Below are 23,976 nucleotides of genomic sequence, written 5' to 3' on the forward strand. Positions count from 1 at the left end.
TATATACCTCACCCCAATTAAACAAACAAAAATAAATTTCATTACATCCATATACAGGACCTTTTCGAATATAGTTAAAAACATTTTTTTTAAATAACAGACAGCTAGTTTACAATTAAATAACAAAAAAATGCAAAAAAGTACAAAAAAGTAAATCATGTATATGTTTTAGCCTAAAATCTTGCTCAGTTTTAAAGTACCACTCCATATTTTAGGTTAAAACATATACATGATTTACTTTTTTGTAATTTAATTGTAAACTAGCTGTCTGTTATTTTAAAAGAAATGTTTTTAACTGTATTCAAAAAGGTCCTGTATGTGGATGTAATGAAATTTGTTTTTAATTGTTTACCCTGGTGGGGTATATATGTGTCTGGGTGAGTTTGTTTTATTGTTATGAAGAAGTCCCTTGAATAGGTAAGAAAGCACTAAACTAACTTGGAATAAAACTTGTGATCCTATCGTGGTTGTCCTTTTACCTTTGCTGGTGCTTTGGATTATTCACTTTAAATGTTCCAAAATGTGAGCAATAGTGTCCCCAAAAGATAATGCCTCAATGTTGGTGTCTGGGGAAGGGGATTACTTTTCCTCTGGCAAGAGAGGATGAATCACAGAAGAGAGGTCCAAGGACTCTTTCCCCAGAATCCAACTCATCCTCTTCAGAGGAATCAGAATCTGAAGGGCGTTTAGGAGGGATAAAATGCCAGGGAACAGATGGTCCCTGAGGAGGCCTCAAAGCCGTATGGGCTTTGAAAAGACCCTGAGTGAAGTCCTGGCATTCTTTGGGGGTCCTTAGCCATGTGAGCCACATGTCTGTTTTCTTATCTCTTTTTAAAGGAGCATCATCCCTGGCAAACTGAGGGGGTTCAGACCTCAGTCTGACTTCAGTAAGGGAACTAAGAACTTCTTCCCTAACAGAGAATGGAGAATCCTTCTAGGTCCCTCTGAAATAATCAGCTGCAGTTCCCCTCCTTGTCTGTAGCAGATGTAGGCACAGGCATGCAGTTAGGCAGACCCTGTGTCAGCCTCCAAAGCGGCCTTGACAGACAAGATTGGAGTTGGAACCAGACTGTCATCTGGTTCTTCATTCAACCCAGTTGAGACGTCTGGAAGAGGCTGGCTAGTAGATGTCTCAATACATGTAATTTTAGACTTTTTCTAAAGTGGTGGCAGAACGTTAGGACAGTCGGATTCAGAAACCATGGTTCCCTGAACTAAGATGGTATTTCTCTAAATCGATGGAAAGAGAAAGTACATGTCCATGCAGGGTTGTTTGTACAAACTCTTAAATTTCACACATTGTGGTGGTGGGTAGCATGTATCCAAAAAAGACACTTCTCATGTCTGTCTTTATGGGGAATCTGCCTTTCACATTTGCACTTTTCCTTCCTGGGTGATATGTAAAAGGTAATGCAACCATAGGAAAAAATGGATGGAAGAAACCCCAATGGGGAACTTGTCTTTCAATGGCTCAGTAACTGAAGAAATGAGACAAACTACTTGATGGAATTCAAAAATAGTGTTCAGACTGACAACAAAGCAGTTCTGAGAACTGGGCATCTTATGCAGTTTCTATATCTTACTCCTTTGACGTAGAGTACATGTCCAACCTACAGCAACTGGAAAGAACCAAAGCTTTGGTACGCTGGCTTGTACATTTGGTTAATGATCTCTGGGCTGTAGCTTGACTTTCAGTTCCTAGTTGTTGGGATCTGCTCCCTTTTAACTGAGCCATCTCAGTGTCTCATAGAATCAACATGGATGAGTTCGGGTCCAACTTCAGTCTCGAGGGAGACCTCATCAGTACAGGGATGGGCTTCGGCACCAAGGTCCTCCCTTTCAGTCCCAGAGTACCGCTTGTCTTGTGGTGGGTCAGCCTTTGAGGCCATTGGCTACTTCTGGTATCCAGTTGGTTCCTTCCTCCCTGGAGCCTCTGCCCCTGGCCATTTTGGGCCTGAAGCATAAAGCAGCCCCTTCACAGGGTCAGCGGATACTGCAGCCTCAGGTTACCCAGCAGGGTACCCCTTCTTCCAAAACCTCCCTAGACATTCCCCCTGAATAGGTCCCCTTGGAAGAAATTGTACAAGAGGAAACACTTAGACTCTCCAAAGGAGTCCATTACAGAAGACACTGATTTTGATGAGTCTGAAATGTCCCCCAGATCACCTCATGACGGTCTCCTTTGAAGGTGTTTTGGAAATCCTCAAGCAGAGAGGTGGTTGGAAGTTCCTTAACCGAGGAATCTGTGTACCTGCAGGTTTTGGTACCCACCCATCTACTTTCTGTGTATCTCCACCCTCCAGTGAGTTCATTGAGTTGATCTCTGGTTGGATGTGGAAGGCCCCTGATGCCACTAAACCAATTCCCAAAAGACCAGACAAAATTATCACAGCCCTGTAGGATCAGCCTTTTTGGACAAAGGGAATTCCTGTAGATGCCATGGTGGTAGCGGTAGACACTGAAAAGGAACTAGCAGAGGAAAGTTCCTCTATCCGTCCCTCAGCAAGGAGTCACAGATGATGGATAGATTCGGGATGCAAGTTTACGCTGCTTCAACCTTTGCCCTATGGTGAATTACCTGGCACATTTTTCTAGATTACAGAAAGATCCAATAAAGGAGCTGTCAGATACTGTGTCACCTCTCACTTGGCTACCCTGATTTCCAGTTCTAATTCTTCCATGAGGTGCATTTCACATGCAGCAGAAGGAACAGTGAGCAGTGGGTGCAGATATTTCCATAAGGAGGCATGCCTGGATGTGTTTGTGCGATTTTGCGGAGCCCTTCAAGTCTTCATTTGTCAGTGCACCCTTTGACAGATTATCCCTTTTTGGCCCAACTGTTAATGACACTTTAACCAGGTGTGAGAAGGATGGAAAAGCCCTTCTGATGTAGGAGTACATGTTTCTACTCCTCTGAGGTTCTTTTCTAGGAACCAACAAGGAACAGGTAAAATGTGGTTCAGAAAATTCAAAGGGTCTTCCCAGAACATACCTGTTGATTGTTCCCTCAGTGGCAGAGGAGGGGGGGACTTTAGTAGAAGATACTACCCTCGCAGCAGAGGTGCCCGCAGCATCAGGGTTTCTGGGATTCCTTCCTCGGCAAACCTTTCCAGCAGTCCTGAATGAAGGCCCGATTGTCCATCTCTAGAGGCAATTGGGGGTTGCTTATCCCTGCATCGAAAAGCCCGTCAAGAAATCATCTCCAATACTTGGTTACAGAGAATCCTTTCCAGAGGCTATATAATTCCCTTTTCCTTTCCTCCTACCTATTCAGAGAAATTCCCCTATGTTCTATGTTCCACCCAGTCAGAGGGAATAGGCAGCTAAAGTCTCACCAGACCAAATAGAATCCGGGTTTTACTCTAGATTCTTTAGTGCCAAAAAAGGCAGGGGACTGGAGACCAGATGTTCGTGTTTCACTGTTGCAGTCATTACACTTGGGTTATCCTGCTGGCAGGCTACCCACAGTCGGCCCGAATTCCAAGGTCTAGGTCCGGCATCGGTTGCTCTCGCCTCTTCCCTGACGTCAGTGCACTAGGGGTATAAAAGATGCAGCAGACGCCATTTTCTTCAGTCTTTCTTGCCACGCGGTGCCCGAAGCAAAAGCAGTTCGCAAGTGCCTGTCAGCAGACTCCTGAGATTTTCAAAAATGAATTTCAGATCCAACGTCTTCATTAAAGCTAAGTACCCTGTTGGTGAAACTTTTTTCTTGCTCCAGACCGATGTCAGAAAAAGTTAACAATTGAATTTCTTGTGGGAAGCAAATACCTCATAAGGATTTTCATTCTTATTGTATTCCTTGCCTAGGCCCTGATCACAACGTTGCTAGCTGTTGGTTTTGTGCTAGATTTAACCAACGCACTATTAAGCGTCGGTTCGATTTTGCCTTTCATTATTTTGGCCGAAGATTCAATTATATAATGCCGTCGGAACAGCCAACAACCGGAGTTTATAAAAAGCGCAAGGAAAAAGAAAATGACAGGCATCCGAGGTCCAAAACCGATGACAAGGCTGCCGCTAAGCCAGTCGCCAGTTCTCGGTGAGGCGCTTTCGCAGCCCCTGGCGCCCGCTACCTCAGAGCCTCAGGCCGCTGACGACTCCCACGTGGAGCCAGCTAGGCCTCTGGATACTCAAGGTATTGGACTCTCGGAAACTGTTCCCTCAGATGGGTCCGGAGCCGCTGAGCAGGCATCGGCTTCTGAGGGTGTTTTCAGACCTACACAGTTATATGTAAAGCCTACTTCAGCTTCCAAAGCAAAGACTAAAGCAGTACTAAAGGCAAAGAAACCAGTACAGCATTCTACTGGACAGACTACCATGCCTAAAAAACAGATGCTCAAAATGGCCGAAGACCTAATTACCTTGATCAGGGGTTCCCATCCCCCTCCTGACAAGAGGCCTAGGCAAGAGATAGAATATGAATCATCTGATCAGGTTTCCATTTCATCTGACTCCTCTTCTGAACGAGGATTCTGATGCTGAAAAATCTATCTGTTCAGCCTCACTGCCTGAGGATTATTCTTTTGGGGAAACCCTGCATACCATGAGGGAGCACTTCCACTGGGAGAGCCAAGACTACTCAGAATCTAAGAAAAGGCTTAGAGATTTTCTTTTACTTCCTCAGCACAGGCCTTTAGCTATTCCTCCTGTGTTAGACATTGTAGATGATGTATTTTCAGAGTCTTTCTCCTGACTCCTTTACCTGCTGCCCCTGTTAAACCAGACAGATACTACAGGGTTCCAGATTCACATAAATTTCTTGATAAAAACCCTGCTGCTGATCCAGAAACTATTTCTCAGGGTCCCAAAGGGGTTAAGGCTTCTACTGCAAAAAATCATATCCCCTCTGATAGAGATTCAAGGGCACTGGACAGATGGGGAAAAAAAGTTTACACTTCTGCTACTTTGGCTGTGAGGGCTTTAAATTGTCAATTTCATATGCTTAAATATCAGCAATACTTAATGTCACTGTTAAAACAGAAAATGTTGTCAAATTCAGATTGTGCAGAAAATAAGGAAATGCAGGATTTATTGCATGCAACCGAACAAGTGGGAAAGCATACATTGCAATGTGGTTTTGATTCTCTGGAGGCCTCCTGCAGGGCTGCAGTTACGGGTTCTGTCATTAGGAGGCATGCTTGGTTAAAGGAACAGAATCTGCCTGATCATGTCAAAGCAAAATTATTAGATGCTCCATTACAGCATGATACCTTATTTGGTGTTAAAGCAGAGGAAGTGTTGAAGAAAATGGAGGACAAAGCTAAATCTATGCAAACAGTAAAGGATTTCCTACAGGTATAGCCATCCAGATTTAGCAGGAACTGGCCTACAAAGAATTGGTCCTTTTCAGTGTCAGGCCACAAAGAGGCAGATACAGATGCCCCAGAGGCAGATCACAGCCCCAGGGCTCATACAGGCCTAAACAGTGGGGTGCTTCTACCCCCAAAGACGGAGAAGACAAATCACAGCCATATAGAAAACAGTCCCAATGACTTTCCTCTGCCAGCACCAAGCACTTATCTTTTGGCAGCCCCCTTAGGGGGAAAACTAGCACTTTTTTCTCAAAATTGGCACATGATCACCCAGGACAAATGGATCTTGAATATAGTGTCCCAGGGCTACAGGTTCCACTTTCACACCCTGCCAAGGGCAAAAGGTATGCCAGACCTGACGCACAATCAATGGGCAGAGGCACAAAAACAAATTTCATCCCTCATGGACATGAGGGCCATTCAGCAAGTACCACAGCAAGAGCAGGGACAAAGATTTTACTCAAGACTTTTCTTGGTACCTAGAAAAGACAAAGCCTGGAGACCAATACTGGACCTGTCTACTCTAAACACATTTCTGGACGTTCCAAAATTCAAAATGTTGACTCTGCAACAGCTTCTGCCCATGCTGGGCAAGAAGGCTTGGCTTGTAACTTTGGACCTAAAAGAGGCATACCTGCATATTCCAATCAGACAATCTTGCAGAAGATACCTCAGATTCACAGCTGGCTCAATGCACTACCAATTCTCTGCACTGCCCTTTGGCTTATCTACTGCGCCCAGGGTCTTCACAAAATGCCTGGCACCAGTAATTGCTTTTTGCAAGCAAAGAGGAATTCAAATATATCCTTACTTGGACGATTGCCTTATTCAAGCAGAGAACAAGGACATTCTATTAAAAAATCTGGTGTTTGTAAAAAGATTACTAATTTGCCTAGGGTACACAGTAAACGAAAATAAATCAAATCTAGTACCCTCTCAAGAGATAATATTCCTGGGTGCAAGCTTAAATACAACTGCCCAGATGGTTTATCTCACGCCAGAGAAACGAGGGCAACTGACTTCTTACTTCAAAATGTTGGCAACAAAGACCCAGTTATCTGCAAGAAAAATTCTGCAGGCTTTGGGCTTCATGGCATCCTGCATTCTGCTAATTCCATATGCCAGACTGCATATGAGGAAACTACAATGGTATCTAAAACGTGTTTGGACTCAACATTGTCACAGCGTGGAAACATTAATTACTCTCATTCCTTGCGTGCAACAGGAGTTTTGATGGTGGGCACAGGCCTGTCACCACAACAAGGGACAGCCATTCACCCTACCCACAGCCAGGCAGTCAATAACAGCAGATGCTTCAGATTATGCCTGGGGGGCCCACATGGCAGGAAAATGTATTCAGGGCACATGGCCCACAAGCCAAAGGCATCTTCATATCAATCAAAAAGAGGTGCTAGCTGTTAGGAATGCCCTGAAAGCTTTCAAGAATCTACTCCATCCAGGACAACTACTGATAAGGATGGACAACACTACAGTTTTGTGGTACGTAAACAAACAGGGAGCCACTCATTCCTACCCCCTCTGCAGACAAGCCATGATTTTGTGGGGCACAGCATTGACTTAAGTACACCTGCAAGCACAGTTCCTGCCAGGAAAGAAAAATACTCTGGCAGACGAACTAAGCAGAAACCTCAAGGATCCCCATGAGTGGAAACTGGATCCACAAGTCTTCAGCATGATAATAAAGAAATGGGGATGCCCAGGCATAGCTCTATTTACCTCCCCTCACAACTGCCAACTACAGAGCTTCTGCACAAGGACTTATCACAAGCAAGCATGGAAAGTGGATGCTCTATCATTCAGCTGGAAAACCCTAACAGTATATTCCTTTCCTCCTCTGCCTCTCCTCCCCAAGGTACTCCTAAAGGTCAGACAAGAGAAGCCAAAAATGATTCTGATTGCTCCAGACTGGCCCCGCCAGCACTGGTACCCAATCCTAAAGAGCTTGTCTCAAGGCCCTGCCTGGACATTGCCTTTAATTTTTCATTTACTGACCCAACGAAACAATTCGATCCTGCACAGCCAACTTAGAACTCTCAAGCTGGCAGCATGGCGGATAATGTAGCCATTCAGAACTCACCTCTCTCTAAATCAGTGACTGATGTTATTTTGGAGGCCAGGAGGCCCAGTACCAGAAAATCTTATGCAGAAAAATGGAAAGGATTCTGTGCTTGAAACTAGGCACAAGGAATTGACACGTTTGTACCAAATATTCCTCAGATTTTACAATACCTAACTGAGATGCTGGACAAGGGCCTATCTTTTTTCATCAATTAAAATCCATGCCTCAGCCATTTCAGCTTATTACAATACAGAACCACCAATTTTTTCACATTCGTTACTAAGGCAGCATCTCAGAGGGGCCAAAAACATAAGACCCCCAAGGAGAGCACCAATACCTCCATGGGACTTCAATTATGTCTTGGAGAAACTCACACTGCCGCCTTTTGAGCCAGCCAATACAGCTGAAATAAAGTTCTTATCTTGGAAAACAGCTCTGCTCCTAGCAATAACCTCCTCAAGACGAGTCTCAGAGTTACAGGCACTCATGGCTGTGGAACCTTTTATCATTTTCCATCCAGACAGGGTCTCTCTGAGGACTAACTCGACATTTATGCCTAAGGTAATGTCCAGTGTGGCCCCTAACCAGACCATTCATTTGCCTACCTTTTTTATCCAAACCGACAGAATAAGGGTGAGAGGCTCCTGCATTCTTTGGATATACACAGATAGCTACGCTTCTACTTGGACAGAACTAAAGCCTTCAGAAAGACTGAGCAACTCTTAGTAGCATATGCTGCAGGATCACAAGAAAAGGCTATCTCAAAATGGATAGGCCACTGCATTCGTTTCTGCTATTCACAACATGGATCAGTGCCTAAGGGCATTAGGCTTCACTCAACCAAAGCAACAGCCACTTCAGCAGCCTTCCTCAGAGGAGTACCAACCAAAGACACTTTAGAGGCTGCAACTTGGAATTCAGTGCACACTTTTACCAAGCACTACCACTTACCTCTCTATTCTAAACCCAGAGCAGACTTTGCCACTGCAGTGCTGCAGGGCCTTATAGCCTCTCCTAATCCTATTTAGACCCAGCCACCCAACCTCAACTTTGGGATTCAACCCAAGTGTAATGACTGCAACAGTGAAACACGATGAACATAGTACAGTTGTGTACCTACCATAAATGTAGATGTTCGAGTGTATTCACTGTTGCAGTCCAGGTTACCCACCCACCATCCCCCTTTTTCTTTGCTGGGACTTATCTGTACTTCTCTATCCTATACAACCTATGTGGTGTATTTGCTTGTAGATGAAGGTAATGTTTATTTTTGTGCATGTGTACTTATTGGCATAATTTTCAGCCTACCAATTTGGGGGCACCTGACATCTGGGGAAAGAAAAACTGAAGAAAATGGTGTCGGCTGCATCTTTTATACCCCTGGCGCACTGACGTCAGAGAAGAGGTGACGGCAACCAACGCCGGACCTAGACTTTGGAATTCGGGCCGACTGCTGGTAGCCTGCCAGCAGGATAACCCAAGTGTAATGACTGCAACAGTGAATACACTCGAACATCTACATTTATGGTAGGTACACAACTGTACTTTTTGGATCTCAGCGAACTGAGCAAATTGGTTTCAAAAACCAAATTCCGAATGGTCACGGTTTGGCCCATTCTTTCCTTTTTAGGAAAGGACAACTGGATGTTCATATGTAGGTACTAGGCTATCGACCCAAGAGCCTAAGTAAGCCTAGCCAACCAGGTTCCCTGGATGTGCTGTATAGATCTTCCGAATGCGTACTTTCATAGAAAGATGGACAGACATTCTAAAAGATTCTTTCACTTCCAGCTGGGAGCCAGTCATTACCAATTCAGAGTTCTGCACTTTGGTCTCACCCACAGCTGCCAGGATGTTCACCAAATACATGGTAGTAGTAGCACGTTATTTAAGACTGGAAGGATTCTGAGTATTTCCTTACTTTATCAACTGGCTGATTTCTGCTACTACCAGGCAGCTACTGCTAAACAAAGTCTTACAAGTATGCGACCATCTAGGCATCTCAATCAGCTTCAAAAAATCCTTGCTGGAACCAACACAAAATCTAGCTTTCATATGAGCTGTGTTGGACACAGGAACCTTCACTTTATCACTTCCTCCATCTCAGTTGGAAACTGTCCAGACTGAGGTCCATATACAAGTACAAAGAAACGAGAGTTCCAGCACTGTTAGTACTTTATAAGTATTGGGATCAATGGTAGCTGCCATAACTGTTTCATGTGGGAATTTTACAATGCTTCTTGCAGCACAGTGTTCATCTTTTAGCATCTCTTGTCTATGCCAATCTTAATCACCGACACTTACAAGAGAGAGCTCCTCCTATGGTAGATTCATTAAAAACAAGTCTTAACAAGAGCGTCCATGCATTCCCCCTCAACCCATGGCCACAGTGTCCATGGACACTTCCCAGCTTGGGGTTGGGGGGTATTACCCAGGAAAGACAGTCTAAGGCACTTGGTCCCCCACAGAGGTCATTCTGCACATAAAATGTTCTAGAGATGAGAGCGGTGCCATTGGCTTTGCAAGCATTCCAGGACTGTCTACCTCTAGGAACGATTGTGATTCAGAAAGACATGTCAGTAGTCTGGTACATCAGCAAGTAAGGGGGAACCAGATCTTGCCCATTATGCCAAGAAGCCCTCAGAGTATGGCAGTGGGCGATCTCATCCAACTGCATTCTGATTGCATTGTGTATTCCAGGAAAGTCAAATGTGATAGCAGACAAATTGAGCAGGTGCATTCTTCTACCTCACGAGTGGTCCCTCAATCCAAAAGTTTCAGAAGGGATATTCTGTACATGGGGCCAGCCTTGCTGTGACCTTTTTGCCTCCCCTCTGAACAACAAATGCAGCAACTACTTTGCCCTCATCCACCCAGAGGGGGAATTACCAAGGGACATTCTTCACAATTGGCCTCCTGGCCTCCTTTACACCTTTCCTCCAACCCCACTATTTCCCACATCCCTACAGAAAGGAGCCAAGTTGAAGAGCAAAGTCATCCTAATTGCCCCCTTTTGGCCTCAGCAAATCTGGTTTCCCTTTCTTTGGCATTAACTGGTACAACAACATTGGATTCTGGATCCAAGTCTGGACTCCTGTCACACCTGACAGGCATCAGTCACCCAGACATTACAGCTCTTTAGCTGACAGCTTGGTTTCTCCAATTCCATCAGTGGGCCAGGCATGATATGCTCTCTTCCACAGTCCGACACATACTTTTGTCGGCTCTTAAACCATCTCCATGTAAACTTTACGCAAGTAAATAGAAAAGATTCTTTGGGTCTGTCTACATCACTTTGATCCTTTTTCAGTGCAAGTTCATGAAATTCTTCATTTACTAGCTTCCGCCTCTATGGGTATAGTCCAGCTGGCAGCCATGTCTGATTTCCACAATGGTTTCCTTGGGTCATCAGTCACTTTGCATAGGCTTTGTAAAGCTTTTTTGAGAGGTGCACTCCTCCTAAAACCCCTTACAAGGATCTTACTCCTCCTTGGGACCTTACTTTGATGCTGCAAGCTCTGACACAATCCCTCTTTGAACCGCCCTCTAGGTGGGATCTAAAGTTTCTGTCCTGGAAAACTATCTCTCTGGTAGCCATCACCTTGGCTAGACGAATTTCGAAAAATTCAAGCACTTTCGTCTATAGCACCATATTTGATTTTCCATAAGGATAGTTTCTCGCGGGTGGAAGGGATGGGTTTGTTCTAAGGTGGTTTCGGAAACCAACCTTAATCAATGCATTAACTTTCCAGTGTTTTTCCCAAATTTCTCTAACAAAGATGAGTACTCATTACATCTATTAGATGTTAATAGACTCCTAAAAGTCTACCTTATCAGGAAGTCTGATCAGCTGTTTATTTCCTTTTCACATAATAAATTAGGACAACCTGTGAACAAAGTAACCCTAGCTAAGTGGATTTTGGACTCTATCTCATTCGTTTATAGGACAATGGGTATTTCCTTGCATATACCCCTGAAAATACATTAACTAGAGCGGTAGCTACTACTACTGTTTTCCAATCGAGAACATCCTTGGATGACATCTGTGCAGCTGCAACTTGGGTGTCTCCCCATACCTTTATTACTCATTACAAGTTAGATCTTGTCTGTACATGAAGAGCATCATTTGGTTTTATGGTGCTCAGGAATAGCCTTCCTTGAGTTCACCTAGGATTCTAAGTAGCTGGGGACACTCTACCACAGGTTGATGACAGAATGAAGATTGACAACTTCAGATAAAGAAGTTCTATCTTACCATAACATTCCATCTGAGTTGTTCATCTTCATCTGTCATCATTTCCTTTCCCTCCTTCCCCCTGCCAGATTTCCTGGAAGAATGGGCATTCATCTGAGATTTTCCTTTTGGAAAATATTGCTACTCCAGATACAGTCTTTCTCAGTTTATTTTTACATCTTTTTCACTTGTCAGCAAACTCTATCTGAGATGGTCTACTTCAAGTATTATGGGTAAGGGATGTGCTCAAGAGTTTTTTGAATCCACGAGCTATAAAAATGGCAGAGTCTGTTCCGAAGGATCGTAACTGAACCCACAGGTTTGATGACAGATGAAGATGGACAACTCGGATGGAATGTTATGGTAAGACGCATCTTCTTTTTAATCTATCCTACAGCGAAGGTTACTACAACAGTGAGCCATATAGTAAGCATAAAACAGTTGTGTACATACGTACAATAACAGTAGATGTTCTAACATTCACTGCTGCAGTAGCTGCTCCCTTCCTGTCTCCATCTCCCTTATTTTTATATGCTTTTATTGCCAGATTCAGCACCTTTAATTTTTGTTTTCCTAACATTGTCCTTGTTAGGGCTTTGGCCACGAATTTGTTGGCATGATAGCTGTGAAGGGCTTGGTGCCCAAACCTGACATTTTAATCATCTCATTTTAAGCTGACTTAAAGATGTTCTTTATAACTGATAAGATTTCCTGCATGGAAGCCCTTTGCACAACAACCAGAAAATTTTCTTCTCCTCCTGAAGCCAGTGGACGCCCTGGCCAACGTCAAGATGTTTGGGTGTAAAGGGAGCCAGCTGGTACCATAACCTCAGTACTTTCTTGCCCCCTAACAGGTCCATAAGGTCAAGGGCCTAATACCAGAAACTCCACAAGGTACATAGGAGGAGTGAGCAACCTGGAAGAAGATAGAATAACCACCCCAATCTCATGGGGCAAGAGGGAGAGAAGGAATACTGCTACCATGAGTATGCTGTACATCTATGATATGTGCACATGGCAGTACTATGTTCTTTATGTTTAACTGTTGCAGTTATAATTGATGGGATGACTCCCATAGCTGAAAGAAGGGTGGATGGAAAAATTGAGAGGAAAGGGTGTCCTGCAAGATGGCAGTGGCTAACCCTGCTCTGGACTTTGAGAAGGTTGGAAGGTGATAATGTTTGGTGAAAGTATGCACAGAGGACCAAGTAGTGGCTATAGAAAATCTAAACTTCTCCCTAATAAAGCTGCTTTTTCCTATAGGAGACCTTTGTAGAGATGCAGATTAAAACAGATGTTCATAATTATCACTGCTGCAGTAGCTTTACATATATATGTATATATAAGCTTCAAGGGCAGCTTCCACACACCCAAATAGTTTCTCATCTTATTCTGAGCTGACTAAACAGAGTGGTTTGGGTGAAAAGCCCTTCAGAGTTTTTCTGCCACTGTAGAGTAGAACAAGCTGATTTTCAGCCAAGGCCCAGGGAGAAACGCTCCAGATGCATGTCTTTGTAACATGGGAGGAAACCCGCAGGGAGGACATGCAGACTCTTCACAGAAGGCAACCCAGCTGAGAATCGAACCAGAGAACCTCTTGCTGTGAGGCAACAATGCTACCGCGGAACCACTGTGCCATTCAAATGACCGTGTTGAGGTCATTTGAAAAGCAGTCCACAAATGGTTTAAATTCTTGGGCATATACATTCCTTTCACAGGAAAAAAACTTCCACATTTACTTTTCATGACAGACTCAACTTTTTCTGTGAAAATATAAATTTTAAGAAATGAAAAAGTGTATTGTCTGTCACATGATATTTTATCTTAATGATTTTTAATACCGTTTAAACTGTAGTGTTGCTACTTACCTTTGTGGAAAATTTGTTTAAACTAACTTTATTTTTTCTCAGGTAAATGCTATATTATTTTACTTTTGGGGGCATGGGTAAAGGTTTAAAGTACTTTTTACTGTGTTTTTTCGTGGAAAAACAACATACAAATTTCTTGTTTGACTTGTATTACCAGGATTGTTTTCCAAAGCGGTCTCCTTACATACCTCAGTTCAAGCAGCTTTTCATTCACAGAAAAAAAGTAGATCTAAATCTAGACCTATTGCTGAATTTTTCCACTCAGACTACTGTCTCAGCCAAGAGATTTCTCAGGATTCTGTATTTCAGGTTTTCTCTAGCAAGACTGTGCATGAGAGATACTTAATCGGTGTGGTCCCAACAGCAGTAGTCCCTGACTTTCCAGATTCCAGTGTGGTGTTCTTTTTTTGTAGAGGTGTCAAATTTCTCAAAATCCAGGTCTCCCAGTTTTCCTTTAAGCTCAAGTACAGTCTTTACAACAGACACCATAGACTTTGATTAGACAGCAGTGCCCGTTGCCATAAAGATGGGTGGGGTCTTTTGGAACAGGAAACACCGACCAAAGCACATAAACGTAAGAGATTGGCACTTAGTTGCTCTCAACTCTGTCAACCTCTGTCAAAACGTCTGTGGTTCTCCAGGACCTCTACAAGTGTTAACAGTTAACACCATGGTAATGTGGTACTTAAATAGGGGGGATCCAGATCCTCTATGCAGACTAGTCATGGTAGCTTGGGAGGTGGCTTTTCAGCAGTTTTACTCTGCAGGTATCAATCATCATATCAAAAGTGTGTGGACAAGCTAAGCAGGAACACCCTCACAAGTGGAAGTTGAATCTGGAGTTTTACAGGAATTGATCCAGCTGTCTGGAACACCTGGCATAGATCTATTCACAGCAGTCAGTTTGGTAAAAATTCTGCTCCAGGACACCATGCAGCAAGGCCTGAAAGTTGGAATCTTTTTCTCTTTTCATGGACAAGAATGTTCCTGTATGCTTTTCTTCCCTTTCAGCTAATATCTGGGTCATTCTGAAGATTCAGAAAGACCCCAAAAAATCATTGTGGTGACTCCATTCTGGCCCAGGCAACAGCAGTTCTCCCTTGTTTTGGAAATGGCCAGGGGCAATTACCACAAGCTTCCTCACAGAGTAGACCTACTTACACAACACTCTGGGTGTTTGATACATTATGACCCCAAACACCTGCAACTAAATGGCTGGATCACAAAAATCTTAATACTTTTTAGGCACCTACTTCCCGAGTATGTGCATCAGGTATTAAGGAGGCAAGAAAACCTCCAACTAGAGAGTTATATATTAGTAAATGGAAAAAAAATATCTAGTTGGTGCCAGGTCAGTAGCCAGCACCCTTTCAGGGCTAATGTTTCTCTGGTTCTGCTTTGTTTTTGCATGTTACTAACCCCTTGCCTTACTCTTCCATGGTTTGCTTGTTTGCCATTTCAGCATGTCTGTCTTTCAGTGCAATCTGATGTGAGAATGTTTTTGAAAGGGGTGTTGCATTCCAAGCCTTCTAGAAAACAGGCATGTCCTCTTTGAAATCTTAATTGTGTGTTAGAGAAGCTCTTACTCCATATGATCCAGCTCATCTGGCTGACTTGAGGTTCTTCATGTTGAAAACAGTGTTACTGTTCTTGCAGAGCTCGAGGTCAGAACAATTAGTATAGGAGTTACAAGCTGTTAGTGAGTCACCCTTATCTCATTTTTGATAAAGGTAGTGGTTTCTTGAGAAATAATGCCTAAAGTGGTGCCCTTTGTTACACTGAACCAAGCTGCTCTCCCTGTCTTAACAAGGGAGAGAGGATACTACATACTTTGGATGCCCACAGACAACTGGTACAATTTTGACAGAACAGTCTTTCAGGAACTCTAATCAGTTAATCATTTTTTGTGAAGGCAAGAAAAAAGGACAACCTGTGTCAAAGCAGACTTTCCAAGTATTTGTCTCATAGTGTTACCTTTTGTTACACCCACTGTAGCGTGATGATTCCAGGCAAGATAAAGGCTCATTCCGCAAGAGCTTTAGCTTCATCTGTGGATTTTTGGAAATGGTTGGATTCTAAAAGTGGCGACTTGGTCATCTGTGCATACTTTTCCAAAGTACTATAAATGAGACTCCTTCTCCAGGTCTAGAGCAAGCTTTGCTAGGACTGTTCTTCAGGGGGCTCCTGGACCTTCATCCTTCCTGCTCCCAGTCAATGTAAGCCATGTTAATCCCATTTAGCTAAGGCTACTGCAGCAATAATCAAATGCTGAACATAGTACAATTGTGTAAGTGCGTGCACCAAGTATACCATAATGGTGGTAGGTTGAATGATCACTGCTGCAGTAACTGTTCCCTCCCTGCATCCCCCTTATTTTTCTCTGTTTTTATTGCCAGGGATTATGTGTGTTTGTAATTTTCCTAGCATTGTCCTTTTCAGGGCTATAGCTTCACTCTCTTTACTGCTGTGAAAGCTCTGAAGGGCTTTGCACTCAAACCACTCTCTCAAAGTAAAGAGAGCATAAGGTTGACACAGCATTACAAAAAAAGGTTCTGCATTGCGCCCTTCAGTCTCTAATATACTAACTCTAAAGGTAACCTTGTTACAGTAAAATAAATCTTCCTCACATCACAAGTTCCACCATTTTGCTATTAGCATTGGTTTTAGCTGATTTGAATGGAATCCTTTTGAAACTATTGACTAATCCTGTTTCACTCATGCCTGCTGTGATTATCACTTTGGAAATTGCTTTGAGTATTGTAGCAAACTTTCCTTGGATTCACTTGTCTGGAGATATCATTGCTTACCACATGAGTGGTTCTGGCCCAGAAATTGTAGTTATTGGCCGTTTGGGCAATCTCTTCCATTTCTCTCAACTTTCTGATTTGAAAGCCTGCGTTTGCACTTGTTTCTGTCTGGTAACTCGTCTAGTGCAGATATAGATTTAGTTTTAGCACTTAAATTTGCTTATTCATGTTCAGAACTTGTAAGCATTAAATAAGCTAATTACTATAGCACTCAACCTTCCTCATTACCTAGAGGAAAACAGTTTTTGTACTTAATTTTCTCACTTGCTCAGAGAAAAACAGCTCTTGTACTCGCTTATCTCACTTATCTAGAGGAAAATAGTTTTTTATTCAGGCATGCCCAAGGGTCACTTCCAGTGTTCTCTCCTGTCTATCTGATGAATCTGGGCATATTGAGGCAATGCAGAAATTGCCTCATGTACACAGACAACCCTCTCCTCCTACCACCCAGCACTACAACCTGTGAGAGATGTACTTATCTAGCCAAACTGAAGGTAAAGTTCTCTCCAACCAAGACTGAACTTGACAGTCATGAGAAAAAGGTAAACACTTGCACCACACCACACTCATCACATAGTCTCACTAAATCTACACCACCAAAATCCACACATAGTAACACACAAGTATTCCCGGAGGCTCTCAATAATAATCTGTCTAAGCAACAGAGACCTCCAAAGCAGAAACGCAAGCAACCTCCATCCCCCAACACAACCCAAATGACACATAGCCCACAGACTCAGTGTGCCACTCAACCACAGCCAATAAGGCAAAACAACGTACCCAACACACTAGTCATAGGTGACTCTATAGTTAGGCACACTGATGTCCCACTCACCAGGCTAAACAAGGAGAAGGTTACTGTCAGCTTGCCTGTTGGGTGCCAGGATCTGCCGCATAACCCACGCACTCAGGTACAAATATGACTTTGTCGTTGTCCATGTTGGTGTGAATGACCTGAGACGTACCTCCCTGGACTACATGAAAAGAGACATGGAAGAGCTCTCCGATCTTGTAGCCCATGCAGGTACGACCCTAGCCCTGAGTAGCATTCTGCCATCGCCTAGAATGATACCGCAGTACAAGGACAAAATGATTGACTTCAACAATTGGCTAAGCTTCTAAGGGGATCCAGTATCTGTCTGCTTGGGATGACATGGTCAACAGACCATGATGCTTTGCCACAGATGGCCTGCACCTGTCACCCCTGGGATTCCAGATACTGGCTAAGGCTCTTGCTGCCCCTATAGTGCCTTTTTTTAGGCAAGGTTCAAATGACAAATTCATCACCGTAATAGGAACAGGCAAGCAAAAACTGAGGGTAATGCTACTCAATGCTAGAAGTCTAAATCTCAAAATGCACTCACTCGAGGCACTCTTTAAAATGGAGAACATCGATAACTGCGCAGTGACTGAGACCTGGTTCAAGGCTCCAGAAAGCACCCCTGCACTACCGGGCTATAACTCATACCACATTTTTTGGCCATGTAACCTGGACCAAAACACCAAAGGTGGAGGTGTGTCCATATTCATTAAGGATATCCACACCTCCAGGCTAGTTGCTCAGCATAATGCATCCAAGGTTATCCAAGTGCAACTAACTCCGGGCAAAACTGCAATCCAAATTGTAGCTTGCCACAGATCCCCTACCATGCCCCAGGATTCCCACTCCTCATTTCTTGATGTACTGGAAAATATTAGGGTTCAACCAAACACCCTAATAATGGGCGACTTCAACTACCCCACCATTAACTGGGAAAACTACTCATGTGCCAACTCCTTAGCTCAAAGCTTTCTGGAATTCATAAACTCCAATGCCCTGGATCAACTTATCCACACCCCCACCAGGGGCAACAATATCCTAGACCTAGTCATTACTGCACCCCCACCAGGGGCAACAATATCCTAGACCTAGTCATTACTGCACCTGAAGTCAACTCCTCGTTGGCCCGATCCACCCATAAGCTATTCACCCTTGATATCCACATCCTGCCCCCACCCCCCCATTAAGGAAACCACGGTAAAATATTTCTCCAAAACCAACTTCATGCTTCTTAAGACAGAAGTGGTGAACTTCATGACACCCATGCAGATGGACAATACAGTTACAACTGCTGAATCCTACACAAATGCACTCTATAAGCACTTACACAAGTGTATGGATCATGCTATCCCAAACAGAACCAAGACGCTATCCTCCAAAAAAAAAAAAAGGAAGCCAATCTGGTGGTCCCCTGCCATAAACAAACTGTACAACAGAAGGAAGAAACTGTTGCAAAAGAGAGTAAAATCCCATGAGTGGAGGAGCTCCATGGACAGCCTCAGTAAGAAGATCCCTTATAAGATCCTCCAAAGCTAACTACGAAAACAAAATTGCCACTAATTCTAAGGACAACCACAAAGCATTCTATAGCTATGTCGAGAATCTCGATGGCAACACCCAGATCTGCTCTGAGTTGCAGCACAACGGCACGAAAATTACAGAACCAACTGATATTGCCAACATCCTGGCAGATATGTTCAGTGCTAACTTTACCCCCACTCACCCCCTAAATGGCCCATATCTATACAGGAAGAATGCAGAGTCCCTGTAATCACAACTGCGCAGGTAAAAGCTGCACTCTCTAAAGCCAAAAACACAGCATCCATGGGACTGAACAACATTCCAGGCTGCGTTTTACACGAACTTCAGAACAAACTGGCTCCCCACTTAAGCACCATGTTCAGTAATAGCCTCACATCGGGCTTTGTCCCCACTGAATGGCGCACAGCAACAGTTATCCCACTCCACAAAGGGGGAGCCACCACTGATCCCGGGAACTATTGACCTATTAGCCTGACGAGCCTGGTCTGCAAGGCCATGGAACGTATCATCATGGAACTCATAAACAAAGACACTGGTAACCTCCAAACTCTGGATCTCACCCAGTTCGGGTTTGTGAAAGGCAAATCATGCCTCCTGAACCTGATCGACTTCTTTGAGGCAGTCACCAAAGCCGTAGATGAGGGTATGGCGGTTCACACAGCCTATCTTGACCTCGCCAAGGCTTTCAACACCATCCCCCATTCTGGAATTATAGCTAAACTCACTAAAGTAGGTATAAATCCCTATGTCACAAGATGGGTTGCCAAGGCTCACTGACGAACCCACACTGTAAAAGTTGCAGACTCCAAATCTGACCTCAAAGCAGTAACAAGTGGAGTACCACAGGGTTCCGTCCTGGGATCTCTCCTGTTTCGTATCTACTTCTCTGAAGTACAGGCTAACACAGAAGGCCTCTGGCTGATGAAGTTTGCAGATGACTGCAAACTAGGAGCCATAGTCAAGTCCCCAAATGATGTGGACATCCTGCAGAAGGGCCTTGCTGAGACAGATGCCTGGTGTCAGAGCCATGGCCTCAAGCTCAGTGCCAAAATTGCAGTGTCATCCCCTTTGGTAAAAACTCTGTACCCATGAACTACCACATAGGCAGCAATCTACTCAACACCGAATGTGTGATAAGAGACCTTGGGACCCAGGTGGACAGTAGTCTCTCATTTGATAGTCACATCGCCACAGTAGTGAAGTCCTTCTACATGGCACACCTCATCATAAAAGGGTTCTCATCCAGGAAAAAAGAGGTAATTGTTCCCCTCTACTCGGCACTCATTAGACCCATTATAGAGTGCAACGCCCCTTTTGGAATGTACCTCACAAGACATCTGCAGCAGCTGGAAAGGCCGCAGAAGTACCTCACAGAGGATTACTGGCCTCAAACAAATGCCCTACACTGACCGTCTCAAAAAACTCAAGCTTTACTCCGTAGCATATCGCCTACTCCAGGGTGATCTCTGCCTAACATATGCTATGTCAAACCCCGCTACACCTAAAGAAATCCCAATCCCTCTCTATGCTACGCGCTCTAGGAACCTAAACCTTGTCACCACAATAAACAGGACATGCTGGAGGGATAGATTCCTGTCCCAGAGACTTCCCATAGTCTGGAACAGGCTACCCATCTATGTCAAGCAAAGTTCTTCATTAGTACTCTTCAAGAAAAATCTTGATGAGTGGATGGGAAATAGGAACTACACCCCGGGAATCACTTCTGTGTCTCTTCTCGACAGTGGCACAGGAAAATAACTTTCTTGAGTGGCATAAGCCAGGGAACCTTGTTGGCTAGGCTTACATAGGCCTAGCCTAGTTCCTACCTATGAACCTATAATTGTGACTATTCCATTTCCATTAGACTGCCATTCATGGATTTGGACTTAATGTGTAAAATTTGTTGGAGCTTAGCGCACCCCCCCCCCCTTCAATTTTCTAAGTATTCATATAAAATTGCACATTGTGGAAGAGGGAGTACCTCCTTTCAAAAAAAAAGGGATGGAGTAGTTCATAATGTCTTATTATTTGAAAAGCCTAGTTTGTAAAATTCGCACTGGCATTTTCTGAACTGGATCATTTTTTTTTTGTTGTTCTCTATGCATAGGTTATAAGTACGCATTCGTTGTGAGAGCTTTAAGTCCATGTCTCAGTTTAGAGACTTGGCTTTCTGGCAAAAGGGGGGGGAGTGAAAGCTGCCTTCCCTAAATGTTGCATCGTTGATGCCAGCGATGGATGTAGTCCTCATGGCTGGCCAGCAGCTGACATTTGTGAATTTATGTAGAAATTTTGCTGCCAGAGAGGACCTAAATGTGTAACTTCCTGAATATCTCAGATTATTGTTGTGCATTCTCAGTAAGTACCCCCCCCCTCCTTTTAAGATCCCGGTGTCTGCTTACCAAACCCCATGACTGTTGTACCCGCAAGAGTTGTTTCTCAAGAGCTGCTGAAGCCTTGTTTTTGAGCATGCATAAGTTTTTTTTTGTCATGCATTTCTGCTGTTAGCATGGCATATTCTGTCTAGCAAGCTTAAACAAAGGTAATTTAGCTTCCATTACTTTTAGCTTAATAACATTTCTGTAATTTTATTTTAATGTTATTTTGTTAAATATTGTGCTGTTTTTTTTTTCACGTTTGTGATTGCACAGTTACAGTGTTAGTGTGTGTTGTATTTGTGAACAGTTAATTCACACTTATCTTTGCCTTTTGTTGATTTGCAGAATGTGGCATCACAGAATGGCAATTCTCCAAGTGGCACTGTGGTATAGTAAGAAACCAACTTAAGCAAGCCTTCTTTCACCAATGTCTGTATGAATCTATAGCTCTGCATTTCAGAAATCATTTCCTAACAGCTAAACTACCTTGCTACGGCACGACACCAGAAAAGCCATGACCGTTGGATTTTATTTATTTTAAATGTATGCCTCTAACTAATTTATACTGTATATAAGATTAATGTAAAGTATTGGTTGTATTAAATATATATATATATATATATAATGTATAACATGTTACATATTGTATATACTACTGTATGTTAGTGTAACACTAGAGATGAACAGTAAATATGCTCTGAATATATTAAAACTGAAATATTAATATATGCACTACAATTCTACAGATGAAAAAGAAACATTTTGCATCTGACATTTCAGGTCAGTTGTGTTTTCCTTTACAAAATGTTAAAATATATCTGTAGAGCTGTGACCAAAGGAGTGTGGACTGTAGCGCAGTTATTGATGGACAATTTTCATTTGCTAATTATACCCTACAAAAGGTTGAAAAAGCCCACTGCTGGCCTTCTAACAAGAGTGGGATGCAGTTCTCATTTCTTAGTTTCTGTTTTTCAGTTGACAAACTGTTAACCACAGCAAGAAGTTTTGCAGTCTGTTGTCATGACATAAGTAGTGTGCAGTTTGTTAAATGTGCGTTTGTATGCAGTGTGTATGTTTAGTGTTGCCAGACGCATAATTAATGCGCATTACTTGCTTTACTAAAGCATTAAAAGCAGAAAAACGAGTTAACAGGCTTAACATCCTCACTGTTCAAACACTGACAAAGTTGAGTATGTCCTGAGGTCAGAGTCCTGTTACATTTGTCCATTTGCTACCATCTTTTTATTTTGCGGATGTGCTTCGTGTTTCACTGTTGCAGTCATTACATTTGGGTTATCTGCCTGCAGGTAACCCTCAGCTGGCCTGAATACCAGAGCCTTGGATTCCTGCGTCTTCCATGATGTCAGGTCGTCAGGGGTATAAAATATGCAGCCGCCATTACATCAGTCTTTCTTGCCGTGCGGTGCCTGAAGCAGAAGCAGTTTGCAAGTACTGGTTGTCCAACTCCTGAAATTTTTGTTTTCAAGTTTCATAACCGAAGTCTTCGAAAAAAGGTAAGTACCCCGTTGGGGATCCTTTTTCTTGCTCTTAACCGATGTCAGTAAAAGTTAACAATTGTCTTACCTGTGGAAAGCAAATACCTCTAAGATTTTCATTCATACTGCATTCCTTGCTTAGGCCCAGACCATAACGTCCCTCGCTGTCGGTTTTGTGCCTTATTCAACCCCCCAAACTATTCGTTGTCTGTCTATTTTCACAGCAAATTATTTTGGTACTCAGTTTAACTATCCAGAAATGGCTTCGGTAAGCCATCCAACTACCGATATTCCAAAAAAAAACGTAAAGATAAAGACAGAGACAGACCGCATAGGTCCAAAACTGTCTGATGCTTCCGTTAAGCTAGTCGCCAGTTCACCGGTACTCAGTGAGGCACTTTTGGAGCCCCTGATACCCACTACTTCAGATTCGCAGGCCTCTACTGAGATCCATTCGGAGTCCGGTATGCCGCGAGATGCTTCTTTGACTATGAAACCTGCGGATGTCTCTACCTTGGATGGGTCCGGAGTGCTGTGCAGGCACCGGCTTCTGTGGGTGTATTCAGGCCTACAGATTTGCATTTCAAACAGATGCCATCTTCTTCATCAAGGCCTAAAACTTGACCCACACCTAGAAAACAGACGTCCAAACCACATGGTCAGGCCAATATGCCTAAAAAACAAATGGCTGAAGACCTTATTACTTTAATTAGGGGAAGCCAGCCTTCCCACTCTGAGACTTAGAACTGATTTTCCTTCTGATGATTCTGAAATTTCTGTTTCTTCTGATTACCAGGATTTGCCCTTATCTACCTATGAGGATTCTGATGTAGAGGATTCCATTCCCTCTGCTTCCCCTCCAGAAGATTTTTCTTTTGGTGAAACCTTGCACACACTTAGGGAGCATTTCTGCTAGGAAAGCCAGGATTACTCTGACTCCAAAAAGAGGCTTAGGGAATTCTTACTCCTCCCTCAACACAGGCCTTTAGCTATCCCTCATGTTCTGGACATTGTAGATGATGCCTTCTTGAAATCTAGCCTGGCCCCAGACACTTTACCTCCAGCTCCCAGAAAACCTGACCGGTATTAGAGTACTTGACTCTCAAGGTCCTCTTCAAGAATCCTACTGCGGGTCCAGGGACCAAAAGACATTAAGGCTACTGCTGCCAAAAACCCTACCCCCTCTGATAGAGGTTCCAGAGCCTTGGACAGATGGGGTAAGAAGATATACACTTCTGCTACTTTGGCCATTAGGGCCTTAAATTGCCAGTTTCATATGTTAAAGTATCAGCAGCATATTATGGGACTACTTAAACAGAAAATTATGTTGATTCCTGACTCTGCTGAACATAAAGAATTACAGGATTTAATGCATTCTGCTGAACAAGTTGGTAAACATACTTTGCAGTGTGGTTTTGACTCTTTAGAAGCATCTTGCAGGG

At 43.3% G+C, this 23,976-nt stretch overlaps 1 protein-coding gene across 1 annotated transcript in view; it reads left to right on the forward strand.

Annotated features, from left to right (window-relative positions):
* Positions 1-22,315, forward strand: part of LOC122794331 (WD repeat-containing protein 20-like) — a 374,427-nt gene extending 352,112 nt beyond the window's left edge. Inside the window, 1 exon segment of the mRNA XM_044062638.1 lies at positions 21,384-22,315. Coding sequence (XP_043918573.1) covers positions 21,384-21,431 — 48 coding nt within the window. The 3' untranslated portion in view covers positions 21,432-22,315.
* The last annotated feature ends 1,661 nt before the right edge of the window (positions 22,316-23,976 follow it).

Source organism: Protopterus annectens, chromosome 1.part0, assembly GCF_019279795.1.
Source record: "Protopterus annectens isolate FY-2018-M chromosome 1.part0, PAN1.0, whole genome shotgun sequence".
Lineage (NCBI taxonomy): Eukaryota > Metazoa > Chordata > Ceratodontiformes > Protopteridae > Protopterus > Protopterus annectens.